The sequence below is a fragment of the Micropterus dolomieu genome, linkage group LG11, assembly GCF_021292245.1.
Source record: "Micropterus dolomieu isolate WLL.071019.BEF.003 ecotype Adirondacks linkage group LG11, ASM2129224v1, whole genome shotgun sequence".
Taxonomy (NCBI): Eukaryota; Metazoa; Chordata; class Actinopteri; order Centrarchiformes; family Centrarchidae; genus Micropterus; species Micropterus dolomieu.
In genome coordinates, this window is record NC_060160.1 from 26152820 (window position 1) to 26166588 (window position 13769).

General features: G+C 40.5%; 1 protein-coding gene across 3 annotated transcripts in view; it reads right to left on the reverse strand.

Moving 5' to 3' along the window:
- Positions 1-466: 466 nt before the first annotated feature.
- The window catches only part of eipr1 (EARP complex and GARP complex interacting protein 1), a 73071-nt gene continuing 59768 nt past the window's right edge, over positions 467-13769 (reverse strand). Inside the window, exons 7-10 of one of the 3 annotated variants that reach the window (XM_046061878.1) lie at positions 8017-8184; positions 4327-4494; positions 625-817; positions 467-588 (exon numbers count right to left, since the gene is read on the reverse strand). In XM_046061878.1, coding sequence (XP_045917834.1) covers positions 643-817; positions 4327-4494; positions 8017-8184 — 511 coding nt within the window. In that variant the 3' untranslated portion in view covers positions 467-588; positions 625-642. Of the gene's footprint in view, positions 818-4326; positions 4495-8016; positions 8185-13769 lie in introns of all 3 variants that reach the window. The other 2 variants (XM_046061879.1, XM_046061877.1) reach the window with 2 other exon arrangements.

The window sequence follows — 13769 nt, forward strand, 5'->3', positions numbered from 1 at the left end:
GCTCAGGGGACTGTACCACGAAGCGAGTTCTACATACCCAGGATGTATTTTCGTTATGTGGCTTCGACAACCCAAAGAATTACGATCGGGATAAACGGTACCACGAAGCTGGTTATCAACTGTATTAAATTAATTTAAACTTTCTCACTTTACTCCAATATTTGGTCTTCAGAGGCCAGCATTTTACGAACAAACAAACAACAATTCTGTTCTAACGGTAGCAAAATTTACAACACTAGTGACATTGAATGTCGGTACTGTTAGTTGAGCAATAGTCAAGTATTAGTACCAGTATAATAATAGTACCAGTATTTTCAGATAGTGCCTAACTTAACATAGATGACACAACAAATAAGATAAGAGATAACGACCATATTGACTTGACACCATGGACTGTGAGTTTATGCCATGATGAAGAAAAGAATGTTTCTTGTGTTTGTGTTTAAGAAGCACACCATGTCAAATGTTCATCCAGGAGTCATTGATTTTACTTTAGTCGGGATAGCCAGCACAGCCATTTTGTTTACAGTGGTCAGTGGAACACACACTCTTACTGTACACACACACACACACACACACACACACAACCTGTCACACACACACACACACACACACACACACAACCTGTCCCTCCCCACCGTCTCAGAGCAGGATGCGGTATTTAAGGGTGCGGGGGACCCTGTTGATGACGAGGCGTCCGTCGTAGCTGAGCGAGGCGAAAAGCCAGGGGTCAGCCGACGACCACTCCGCTGCATACACGCTGTCTTCATGTTCCTCATAGGTGGACACCACGCTGTCCTTTAGGGGCTCCTTACCCCTGAATCACAAACACACACATAACACAAAGAGGTGAGTCACGGAAACTAGAAGAGGAATTCATCACATCACTTCATGCAGGTCTCTGTTTGTCTTGACCAGCAACATATGGAGGCTACATAGACAAAATGACTTCTTTTTAATTGTTTTTACTAACCAGCCAATGTAAAATGTGACAACACACCATGAGACAAGCTGCATCAAGATGATGTAACTTAAATATTTGTCGAATGTACAGTATTAGATGGAATCCATAGAAATAAGCATTATCAGGTCACCAGCCACCATCAGCACCACGAGGACTGTGATCCGACCAGGTCTGAAGACAAAAGTGTTCTGGCCGGCCATACTGGCAGAATAAAAGTCCTGCCATCACAGAGTGGAACAAGACACGATCATCATTGAAATGGGGATAATGGCTCACATTTTCGTAGACTCTTTCCTCAAAGGCATTCATAGACAGAAGTAGTGGGGAAAATTAGAGCTATTTTTTTTATTTTTTTTTACCTCTGCACACCTGGCCAGCCACGGCGTAAAATTGGAACGATTGTCAGACGGCCCATTTGCAGAGCCCATTGTTAAAAATAAACTGAAATCGTCATTGTTCAATCATGTTTACTACCTTGCAGTCTTCTTTTTCACTGCCTTTGAGGGAGCACTGCTGCACTGCTTTGTGCAGCTTTGTGGGGGAATGAGTATTACGTCCCCAGCATGCTTATGTGCATGTGAGCATGTGCATCCTTGTTAAATGCATGTTAAAAACACTCCTGTAAAAACATTGCTCCACAACACTACTAGTGGTCATTAACTCCGCATGGTACCTTTAACAGTTTGTTTATATATAGAAATGAACAAATATGATGGAATTACCTAGTACTTTCCAACTGTATACAATATATATTTTAGATATTTTATGTAGTGAGTGATCTTTACTCAGAACATGCTGTAGCTCTCTCTCTCTCACACACACACACACACCCTCTGTTTTATCTCCTTCGTGTTGTGGACCACACACACCAGTACCTGCTGAGGACTGGAGAATATTTACTTTGTTTATTCACTATTTCTCCTTCTTCAGTACACAAACAGCAACCCCCCCCCCCCAACGCTGAGGCAGTTCTCCCACTGCTACCACAATGTGACAATAAAAAACATTTTAGAATTATGATCTAGCATTATTGCCATCCCAAATTTCTCCCAAACACACTGCTGTAAGTAGTCCTGAAGGAAAACAGTGACATACATATTTGGATTTATTTTACACATTAACTGTTTCACACAGACAGTAGCTGCTCCCTCTGGGCTGTAGCCTAAAATATAAACACTCAAAGTGCTCTGTTCGTATAGATTGATTTGGTAAAAAAAGAAAGAGAGGGTATATGTAAGAGCACTTGACTGATGCAATAAAACAGTGTATGTATGTATGTATGTATTTATATATATATACATACATACATACATACACACATACATACACACACACACACACTGTTTTCATCTTGGGAAAAAAAGGAAAAATCTCCATTGAACATTCATTGAACTGTTGAATTTTAAAAGCAACCAGAAACTAGTCCTACCACTGGAGGAGTTCTTTACGTAGTGTCCAGGTACTGTGGAGTGGACACTGCACATACAAGAGGGGTTAATAAGTATAGTGGAAGGGTTAAAACTAAAGATGAGTGCTAGTGATTAGGAAGAAGAGTTGATAATTGTGGATGAGAGTCGGTCATTGAGTGTAAGAGCTGGTAGTTACAGATGAGAGGTGGGACGGGACCATAATGGATGGAGGACAGTGGTAGATTTGAAAAGTACTGAATAGTAACCATTACAGACGATATCCTTACAATCGTCTGTAATGGTTACTAAAAGTCGAGTCTAAATGCTACAGAGAAAACCTCCTCAAGTGTTTTGACAGTAAAATATGTCAGTGCTTTACCTCTCTACTTGTATCATTCTGAGTGAAGTAAGTGGAGGTTCAGGTAGCTTTAATCTTTGGAGGACTAATATTAAATTCACAGCACATTTGTGGACACCCTTTAATATCTCAGTTTGTTTCATTAGGCACCAGAAATGTACAAGAGAGGCATAATCAAAAAAAGGGTTCGATATAGAAACGGTATCAAAACTGAAGAAGGGGTGTCACTGTCCAAATAATTTTAAGATGATAAAGGTCATTCATCAATAATGATGTAAAAGATGTTCAGAGCGGGAAAATGTGTTATCTCGAAAAAAAAATCAATGCAACTGTGCATCTAAAATAAGGAAATCACATCCCCGGTACGGTTTAACAGGTGGGAGGAGAAGGATGGTTTACACATGGTTATAAACATCAGTAACTGGCAATGAAGCTGATAATGTACCATTCATTTCACATTTTCCTTCCTATTTCTTCCCTTATCTGTGAATACGGACGACTCTCTTGAAGCAATTCACCAAAAACGAAGACACTTATCTGTGAACTCAAGGTTCTTTCACAGCGAGGTGAGATACTGTGGACAGTTAAAACAGATTTGACCCTGGCCACTGCTAGGAAGTTTACTTTCATGCATTAGTATTATTATTATTACTCTTATTTTCATCTTATTAAGGTGTTTGGTGATCCCCCTCGGGAATTTCAATTTAGATTAATAGTGCCGAAAGGAAAGAAAATTAGTTGACAAATATTTAATAATACACAAATTAGTTAAATCATTTATCAAGCAAAAATGCCAAACATCTACTGGTTCCTTTCAGAAGTATAAAGGCAACTTGACTTGCTTGCACCTCTTCATATACTGTGGCCTGGATGACTGGTTCAAGCTTTTCAAATGTTAGAATCTGCTACTTTTGATTGTAAATGAAATATCTTTGGGTTTTGGACTGTTGGTCAGACAAACACTGACAATGTTTTAACATTTTATAGACACAAAAATGTGATGATTAGTTAAAAAATAATTGATAGACTAAATGTGAATGAAAGTATCACTATTAACGGCCCTAAAGATTTCTCATGATCTAACCGGCAGAATGTATGTACTTGGTACACTGATGCTTCCAAGGAGAGGAATTATGACCTCATGACCTTTTCTCTCACACTGCCCTCAAGAAGAAAAAAAAACATGCATTTATAGTAGCACTACTGGAAGTTCTATGAATTTCAAACTAGTCAGTGTGATGTTTCTTTCATCCAACACTACACTGTGTATTATTTTAACTGTGAACACTGGAATGTAGCTGAGGAGTCACTAGTGACAAGTGTGAAACTTGTGATGGTGATAACAACCTTCTAATTGGGATAAATTCACATGTTCCTTACTTAAGGGAAAAATGTATTTATTTATGGCCGTAACTGATAGAAGAGCTACACCAGAGCTCCAAAAAATAAAATCCAAGCTGTAATAATCATTATTTTCATTTAAAGCCATTATGTTACTATCTTAAACTGGACCATCCTTGAAAAAAACCCAATTAGTACGGACTTGTAGATCACTGGAAGCATTTCCTTTTCTAACAAGCCCGTGTTGCTCTTACTTGTCCTCCTGGTGGTTGTCCTCCCCCTCACTCAGCTCCTCATCATCCACCAAGTGTCCGAATGGCTCTGAGGAGATGGACACCATATTGGAGAGGATGAGGCGACTGTCACTGCTGGCTGTCAACACCAGCTGGTCATGGCTGTGGTTGTAGCGGACGCTCCACACCCTGGGACAAAAACACATGTTACCATACACGCATTCAGCATTTAACAGTGCAGCATTGTGGGAAAGTGCAGTCCAATCTACATCCACGCATGGATGTATTAAAAAGTCCACAGCCATGTATGTATCTTCCATTGTTCCGAGAAACCAGCAGTAACCAAGCCCTGACTGCAGTGATATTACTATAGTGAGTGCGTAAAAACACTCCCACATATATGTTGAGGCTGTATGTACAGGCAGACCACACACGCTGAAACACTGTCTCCATCTCTTTTTCACACACTCGTGCACACACAAATCATGCAGAAAATGCAGTGTTCTCACATTGGGATTCACAGTAAAATACACCTATCTGGGTGTGTGTTCAGATGCCAAAAATGGGGATTTGATACCTTGCAGTCTATATTTCTGCTTAGTTTTCAATTCAGTTCTTCCTCACCTTTCCTCTCTATATTTTTATCCCCCTTTTTCTATTTCTCTCATTGTCAACACTGTCTCCCTCTCTTGCTCTTTTTCATTCTTTCTCTCTTGTGTTTGGCTATGTCTCTCCCTCTCTCTGTGAGCCCGGGGCATAGCTCAGAGTGCGGCACCAGTTCCCTCACAGGGAGAGATTGAGGGATAACCGAGGCTGTTGACAGGAAATCAGCCTCGGCCACGCTGTTCCCCGCGCTCCCCCTAATCCGCTTCCCTTCTAAAAAATAGTCCCTAATACCCCCTGAGGCTGCTGGGAGTATTAGCATCCTGGCTACGCTCCGAAAAATGAGCGCGCACAACAAACACACACACAAACACTGACACACTCAGGGAAACACCCACACATATATGCGTCACACTAAGGATGAGTGTCCACACAGGACAAATACACAAAGACATGCATATGCATTATAGAAATGCGTGAACATACACAAATGCATGTAGCCACACACAGAGATAAAAGGAGAGCCCTTCCAAAAACACAGATTTGATGGTGGCGCGCACACACACACACGTATCACCTATCTAAAGAGATTCCATCTGCAGCTATCTATAGTTATGGATATGTTTGCCAAGTCTATCTTTCTTTTGGAGATAACGCCCGCTGTAGCGTGTGTGTGTGCATGTACACAAAGGCATACGTGTGTGCATATGCTTGTGTGTGTGTGTGTGTGTGTGTGTGTGTGTGTGTGTGTGCACGCACGCACACACGCACGCACGCGCCTTTACCAGGTGAGGATTGGTGTGCTGCAGCAGTAGCCCAGTTTGGCTCGCAGACGCACAGACCATCTATTCAGCTCACACAGGAAAGTGTCTCGCATGCAAACACACGCGCGTGCACACACACACACACACACACACACACACACATACACATACACACACTTCAGCAGTACACTATGTTCAGCTCTTAGCAATGCCTGAAGCTTCACAGAAGACAACCTAGAGCAGGACTGGGCTGCATTCGACCCACAGTGAATCCTTACTGACAAAATGAGTAGCTGCCTATTTAATTAGTAATTAGTGTATTACTGCCTTTTATTGCACCAGCAGTAGTTAGTGCATTTCATTAGTTAGGAGATAAAGCCATTAATAAAACCAGAAACAAATCAACAGTGGAGCAAAGGAGTTATCATCATGTTTATTATTTCTGTTTTTTTAATTATTTACTGAGTTTTCCTGAATGCGTCTAAATTACACTCCTATTACGCAAATACAGTAGAATTACATCAACTTTTTAAGTTGTAAAATGAAATGAAATGATAGATTACTTTTTCACCTTGTTTGGTAATATTTCTTGTCTATTCTAATCAAGTTCAGTGAGCTGTAGGGAAATGCTGATATTTTAAACACTACTGGGAACTACAAAAAGGGGAGTGTCTCTTTAAAGAAGCAACTGATCGATATCTTGGTAGATCTATATGAAGATATCTAAAATCCAGCACCTCAGTGCCAACAAATAAGACATTTACTAACTCATGTTCCACTTGGTACACACAAATTGGTACACACAAATTGTCTCAACAACAAATTATAATAACAAAGTGTATCTCTTACCCCTAATGGTATGTAGCCATGCACATACTTTTTGTGTTTTATTGCCCTGATTTTAGGATTTCCGACTCTGAGATTTCTGCCTCCACTCCAATAAAATGGAGGTAAATGGAATGTTTTTTAAACTGCCAGTTGTCTCTGACTATGAGTTATTTGACCAGCTGATAGTATCAATTCTCCTGTTTGGAAAAGATGCATGGTTTCACAATCTTGAAGTGTTTCATTGAAATTTGATGCTGTTGCACAACAATTATAATACAAACTACACTGAATATGGCAAGCTGAAGAGATCCGGTTAGATAGCACTGTAAATATTGTTCATTTTGGTGCATTTACAGAGCAGTGCAAAAAACGTATCATGTACTGTGTTTAATTTGCTACAGAAACTTTATGACAATAGTGAATATTATATTTCTACAGTTAATTAACTTACAGTATGTGGATACTCAGGAGTGGCACAATGAGGTCTATGATAACGCTCAGTGTAGTTACTACAGGTTGTTAAAAACTGATATTGTTTTTGAAAAAACTTTTTTTTTTGCTTAACCTAATATACAGAAAAATTCTAAATTTAGTCAAAATGTAGGTGCAGTTGGCAGAATCTGCCAATATCAAACGTGAGATAAATATGTGACTAGATCAAGTTACTGTATATCAATATACAATAGTTTATGGCATTATTTTTAGTTTAACTTTTTTCTGTTTATATACACAGTAGCCTATGTAATTATGTCCATATGCGTCCTCGAAGGTACATACTACATTGTGCAATAAAGTAAAGTCTAAATGATCTGGGAACTAAAACCAAAAACTGCATAGCATAGAGACCATAAGAGGTAAGTGAGAAGATATGGATTTGGTGAACAGACCCTAAAAGGATGACTTGGACTTCCTGGAAACCAGTGCATCTTTAAAGGTGAACTAATGCTGCAGTAGTGGGGGAAAACATTTTTTAAACAAAAGGCCGTCTGCTCATCCAAATCACACAGCCACTCTGACTGTCACCGTGTCACTGTGTTATGTCTCGCACCAACACTGTATTTAAGCAGCAAATACATCACATTAACGGTTGTGGCAGGGATCTAGAAACAAAATCTGAACATAAGCTTGTCTGTCATTGGAACTTTTCACTCATCCCTCCCTGCATGTATTAATGAGAAAAATGCCTTAAATTTAGGGAGCAAGATTCTCTCAAAATGCCATTTAAGGTAATTATATTCAAATGATATTGAACATTGGCACGTAATACCTGCTATCAGAAGGTTCACTGACAAGTGTCTTTAAAAACGTGTACTGTCTTCTTTAATCCACGTACTACTTAAAATTGTTTGCCACCCAAACATGGGAGAATGAGAGCAGGTTCTGTTTAAGCGAGGCCCTAGCTTTGCTTTCTAAAACGGGAATTTGATCTAAGGTCCTTTGGTTCAAGTGCAGTACCCACTCCACTACCCCCCCCTGCCTGGACCTCTCTCTGGACCCTCCCCACCAATCCACCCACCAGTGTGAGTGTTCCTCCAGGGTCTTGACGGGCTCCTGGACATTTCGGACATCCCAGAACTTGACCTTGCAGTCGTCCCCGCAGCTGGCCAGGTAGTACTGGCGGTTGGGGTTGAAGTCCAGGTCACGCACCAGCTGGCCGTGGGCATTCTCAATACAGTAGATCTGACTGGAGAGGAGAGAGAGCGACAAGAAGAGAGAGGTGATTAGAAGGGAGGGAGAAAACAGGAGGCATGGAGGGGGAGACAGATGAGAGGAGAGGCAGAGAAAAGAATTAGGATGGAGGGATAAGAATGAGAGGAAGCAGCCGGGGAGAGAAACGATAAGAAAGAGGAATGGAAGAGAGGGAGAGAGAGAAGGGGATATGACAGAACAACAAAAGGAGATATGAGAGAGTGAGAGAATGATTCACAGGGTCCACACATGCTAGAACATTCTCAGGCTAAATCAAAGCCTCCTCTGTGTCTGTGTCTGTCAGCGAAGGCCAGGCTCAATAAAGAAGCCGACACCAGCGGTGGTAAATTATAACGGCAAGCCTCATAACCGCACAGCCTTGAGTTCCTGCTAGAGTGAAGTTAACAGAATGACATGACAGAGGAAGAGAGGTGCTCTCAGCATTGTGTCTCATTCCATCTTTCCGGCCACCTCCTCCACCCACCTCCTTTCATCCCCTATAAGTTTTCATTGGCTCACTTTATCTTCTCTCCTTAAATATATACTTAAAAAAAAAAGATACTATTGCTCCCTCTTCTATTTGCTTACTCTCCTGACCTTCCAACCATGCCTTTTCTTTACATATTTCTAAGAGCCAAATTCAGCTATAGTAATGGTAATTTTCAACAAATTATCTTCTCTCTGACTGGGAACCATAGTTCACTAAATACAGTGAAGGTTTCTGTGCCTGTTAGCTTGCTTTGGCTACGGTGCTAAAGTGATTTAAAGCAGCACTTTAATATTTTATAACCTACCACTTAACTGAATGACATGTATTGTGAAAAGTGTTGCTCACTGTGTACGCACAGAGAATTATCACCGGGTGCAGTTTTCCTCAGCCCATCTTTGTTTTGGTTTTCTGGCCCACAAACCCTGCTCTCATTAGCCTCATTTCCAGACACAGCAGACTGCTGTTTTTAGCAAAAAAAGCTCTATTTTTCTTCTTTTAAAAAAAATGACGTCTATAATTATGAGACCAAAACAAAGCTAAAAGGAGAGGGAATATAATGTTGGATGAGTAAATAAGCAACTGATGTGCGTGTTGTCTAGCGCTGTCACCATTATTGTGCAGGTAGAGTTGAAGAGAACGCATTTTCTTTGACTGTCAAAAAACAGATCCTTGGGTTAATCATGGTAAGAAATCACACTCTATGATAGTTAGGTGGTCTGTGTGAATGTAAAAGTTAGTCATTCTCAAAAAGCTAGTGTGAAATTGTTATGACTTAGATTGATACTCGGTCGAAATAAGTATCTGGTCCAGATAATGAACTTTTAATGAGTACAAAACTATCAATATTGGAACCTTTTAAAAAAAAATCTTACTATTGTAATCAAAAACATTGCTCTGAAGCTCAATTCTGAGGCTGTTCTGTAAATAATAAGAAATATTGCAGCTTCTGACCAACACACACCAATTTCAGACTTAATTAACTAACTTCCAGTAAACCCGCCCCCATTAGGGTAAAGACCCGCCCATTCCAAGTACAGATACCGATCATTTAATTTATTGAACAGATACATACACAGAGACAGAAAGTGGTGTACCTGCTCATCCCTTTTTTTTTGAAGAAAAAAACAAAAAACATTTTTGTCCAACCTATGGATGACAAACTGCTGTTTAACGCGCTGGCTTTCTATCCATGATTTGTTGCATTGATCCGTAATACATACATTCAATAAAAATGTCAGATGCATGAAATTGTTGAAGTGAAATTCTGACCAGGAAACATATGCAGAGAGTGGAGAGAGGCGTGATAGCAAGAGATCAGCGTCCTTCTAGTCTGTCCACTGTCACATGCTTCTCAGAAACACATCAAGGATTTAATGGAAACAATTTTTTTTTATTTTGCAGGTGAAATAACAGTTAGCTTTTAAAACTGGACCAAATGTAATTTTTTTTTAATGCAACATGAGACTGGAGAAAATCATTACTTGTTTTCTTCCTCACCCTTTCCTCTCCAGGCTAGCCTAGCAAAGCTCAGCTTGGCACAGTTTTGTTCAGCAGAGTGGAAAGCCTCAGTGTTATGGCCCAGCTGGATGCCAACCGCAGCTAGCCAGCTAGCTAGTCACCCTGCTGATCAAGTTAGGCAATTAACATGCTAATTAAAAATCCCATTAAAATAAAGGAGGTATAAGAGAATGACCTGGGGCAAACCGCTGGGCTTCAATTAGGTCAAGACAACTCAGGGACTGTGTGTGACTCTGTGGGTGTGTATATTTGTACGTACTGTCACTGGATTGTGGCACTGGTGTTAGCATATGGAGCTTGACAGAAAATGTTGAATAACAAGTATAGGCTTCCACTGAAAACACACATTTTTCATGGAGCATAGATTGTGCATACATTTAAATGACTGATTGTGTACAAATGAGGGTACATAAATCTGGTTTGCACTTATTAGTATGTATATGCATAAACTCCCTGTCAAAAATCCCTCCCACTTTGGTTATAAGGCATTTGTTTTGTTATCTGGATATTTCCAAACATGAGCTATGTCCCATTTGCATAATATATACTATATGTAAATATGTAGGGAATTCTCACTGGAAAAAAAGCCAGCATACAGACCTAAAATCCCTTTTCTGATGATCCTCTCTGCATGGAAACGCAGCAGCTATGCACACCTTATAAAACAACTGAAATAATCTCAGGACAGTGATGCTATAGCTCTGACAGCTCAGGAATATGGGATAAGTTCACCAATTTCAACATGGCGTTAGTGAACCAAAGTCATTATTTGGTTGATGTCGGACTGTTTTCTATCAAAGTTTATAAGGAGTTCAAGTGTGTGTGAATATATGGCAAATTTATCTTAGCTATATTAAGGTCTAGGTGATATGACGCTATTCACTGCCAGGAGATGTAAATTTGTCTACCATCAGCGATTGACTTTTACTGTGGAAGTAATTAAATTCCGTTTCACTAAAACACAAATGAAAATGCTGGCTTTTGATAGCTGATTCCGTTTGGATCCGCTTCCATATAAATAAAACACTAACAAATAAAGCTCCTTTCAAACATTTTATTTCTCCTCCATCTTATTTTTAAATTAGCAATATGCAAAATCTCTGGATGGCACAGATTGTCACTTTTGCCAGTTAAAATGACAAACGTTCCTGGGGCTTATTATATCAGCTGTAGATCATTAATATAAGTGTTGTAATTAATTCAAGCCAGTGTCTGTGTTTGGCCAAAGATCATTTATGGGTTGTGTAATTTATGAGACCACCCTTAAACATCACTACAATCATGAGTAACCAGTGTCCTTTATGAGTTTAACAAAACCAACAGAGTGATGAGTTATTGTATCCATGAACAGTTTGATCTGTATCACAATATACAGACGGGGGACAATTTAAAGGAAAAACCTGAATCAAGAGTAACATACAGGTGCTGGTCATATAATTTCAGTAATTCCATTCAAAAAGGGAAACTTGTATAATGTATACATTCATTCCACACAGACTGATATATTTCAAGTGTTCATTCCTTTTAATTTTGATGATTATAACTGACAACTAATGAAAACCCCAAAATCAGTATCTCAGAAAATTAGAATATTGTGAAAAGGTTCAACATTGAAGACACCTGGTGCCACACTCTAATCAGCTAATTAACTCAAAACACCTGCAAAGGCCTTTAAATGGTCTCTCAGTCAAGTTCTGTAGGCTGCACAATCATGGGGAAGACTGCTGACTTGACAGCTGTCCAAAAGACGACAAAAGGTCATTGCTAAAGAGGCTGGCTGTTCACAGAGCTCTGTGTCCAAGCACATTAACAGAGAGGCGAAGGGAAGGAAAAGATGTGGTAGAAAAAAGTGTACCAGCAATAGGGAAAACCGCACCCTGGAGAGGATTGTGAAACAAAAGCCATTCAAAAATGTGGGGGAGATTCACAAAGAGTGGACTGCAGCTGGAGTAAGTGCTTCAAGAACCACCACGCACAGACGTATGCAAGACATGGGTTTCAGCTGTCGCATTCCTTGTGTCAAGCCACTCTTGAACAAGACACGGCGTCAGAAGCGTCTCGCCTGGGCTAAAGACAAAAAGGACTGGACTGCTGCTGAGTGGTCCAAAGTTATGTTCTCTGATGAAAGTAAATTTTGCATTTCCTTTGGAAATCAAGGTCCCAGAGTCTGGAGGAAGAGAGGAGAGGCACAGAATCCACGTTGCTTAAAGTCCAGTGTAAAGTTTCCACAGTCAGTGGTGGTTTGGGGTGCCATGTCATCTGCTGGTGTTGGTCCACTGTGTTTTCTGAGGTCCAAGGTCAACGCAGCCCTCTACCAGGAAGTTTTAGAGCACTTCATGCTTCCTGCTGCTGACCAACTTTATGGAGATGCAGATTTCATTTTCCAACAGGACTTGGCACCTGCACACAGTGCCAAAGCTACCAGTACCTGGTTTAAGGACCATGGTATCCCTGTCCTTAATTGGACAGCAAACTCGCCTGACCTTAACCCTATAGAAAATCTATGGGGTATTATGAAGAGGAAGATGCGATACGCCAGACCCAACAATGCAGAAGAGCTGAAGGCCACTATCAGACCAACCTGGGCTCTCATAACACCTGAGCAGTGCCACGGACTGATCGACTCCATGACACGCAGCATTGCTGCAGTAATTCAGGCAAAAGGAGCGCCAACTAAGTTAGTTGTCAGTTTATAATCATTAAAATTACAGCCATTTTCCAAAAATCAAAAAAGTTCATTTTATTTCTCAGTAATGTACACTCAGCACCCCATCTTGACAGAAAAAGACAGAAATGTAGAAATTTTTGCAAATTTATTAAAAAAGAAAAACTGAAATATCACATGGTCATAAGTATTCAGACCCTTTGCCGTGACACTCATATTTAACTCAGGTGCTGTCTATTTCTTCTGATCATCCTTGAGATGGTTCTACACCTTCATTTGAGTCCAGCTGTGTTTTATTATACTGATTGGACTTGATTAGGAAAGCCACACACCTGTCTATATACTGTAAGACCTTACAACTCACAGTGCATGTCAGAGCAAATGAGAATCATGAGGTCAAAGGAACTGCCTGAAGAGCTCAGAGACAGAATTGTGGCAAGGCACAGATCTGGCCAAGGTTTCAAAAAAAATTCTGCTGCACTTAAGGTTCCTAAGAGCACAGTGGCCTCCATAATCCTCAAATGGAAGACGTTTGGGACGACCAGAACCCTTCCTAGAGCTGGCCGTCCGGCCAAACTGAGCTATCGGGGGAGAAGAGCCTTGGTGAGAGAGGTAAAGAAGAACCCAAAGGTCACTGTGGCTGAGCTCCAGAGATGCAGTCGGGAGATGGGAGAAAGTTGTAGTAAGTCAACCATCACTGCAGCAATCCACCAGTCGGGGCTTTATGGCAGAGTGGCCCGACGGAAGCCTCTCCTCAGTGCAAGACACATGAAAGCCCGCATGGAGTTTGCTAAAAAACACCTGAAGGACTCCAAGATGGTGATAAATAAGATCCTCTGGTCTGATGAGACCAAGATAGAACTTTTTGGCCTTAATTCTTAGCGGTATGTGTGGAGAACACCAGGCA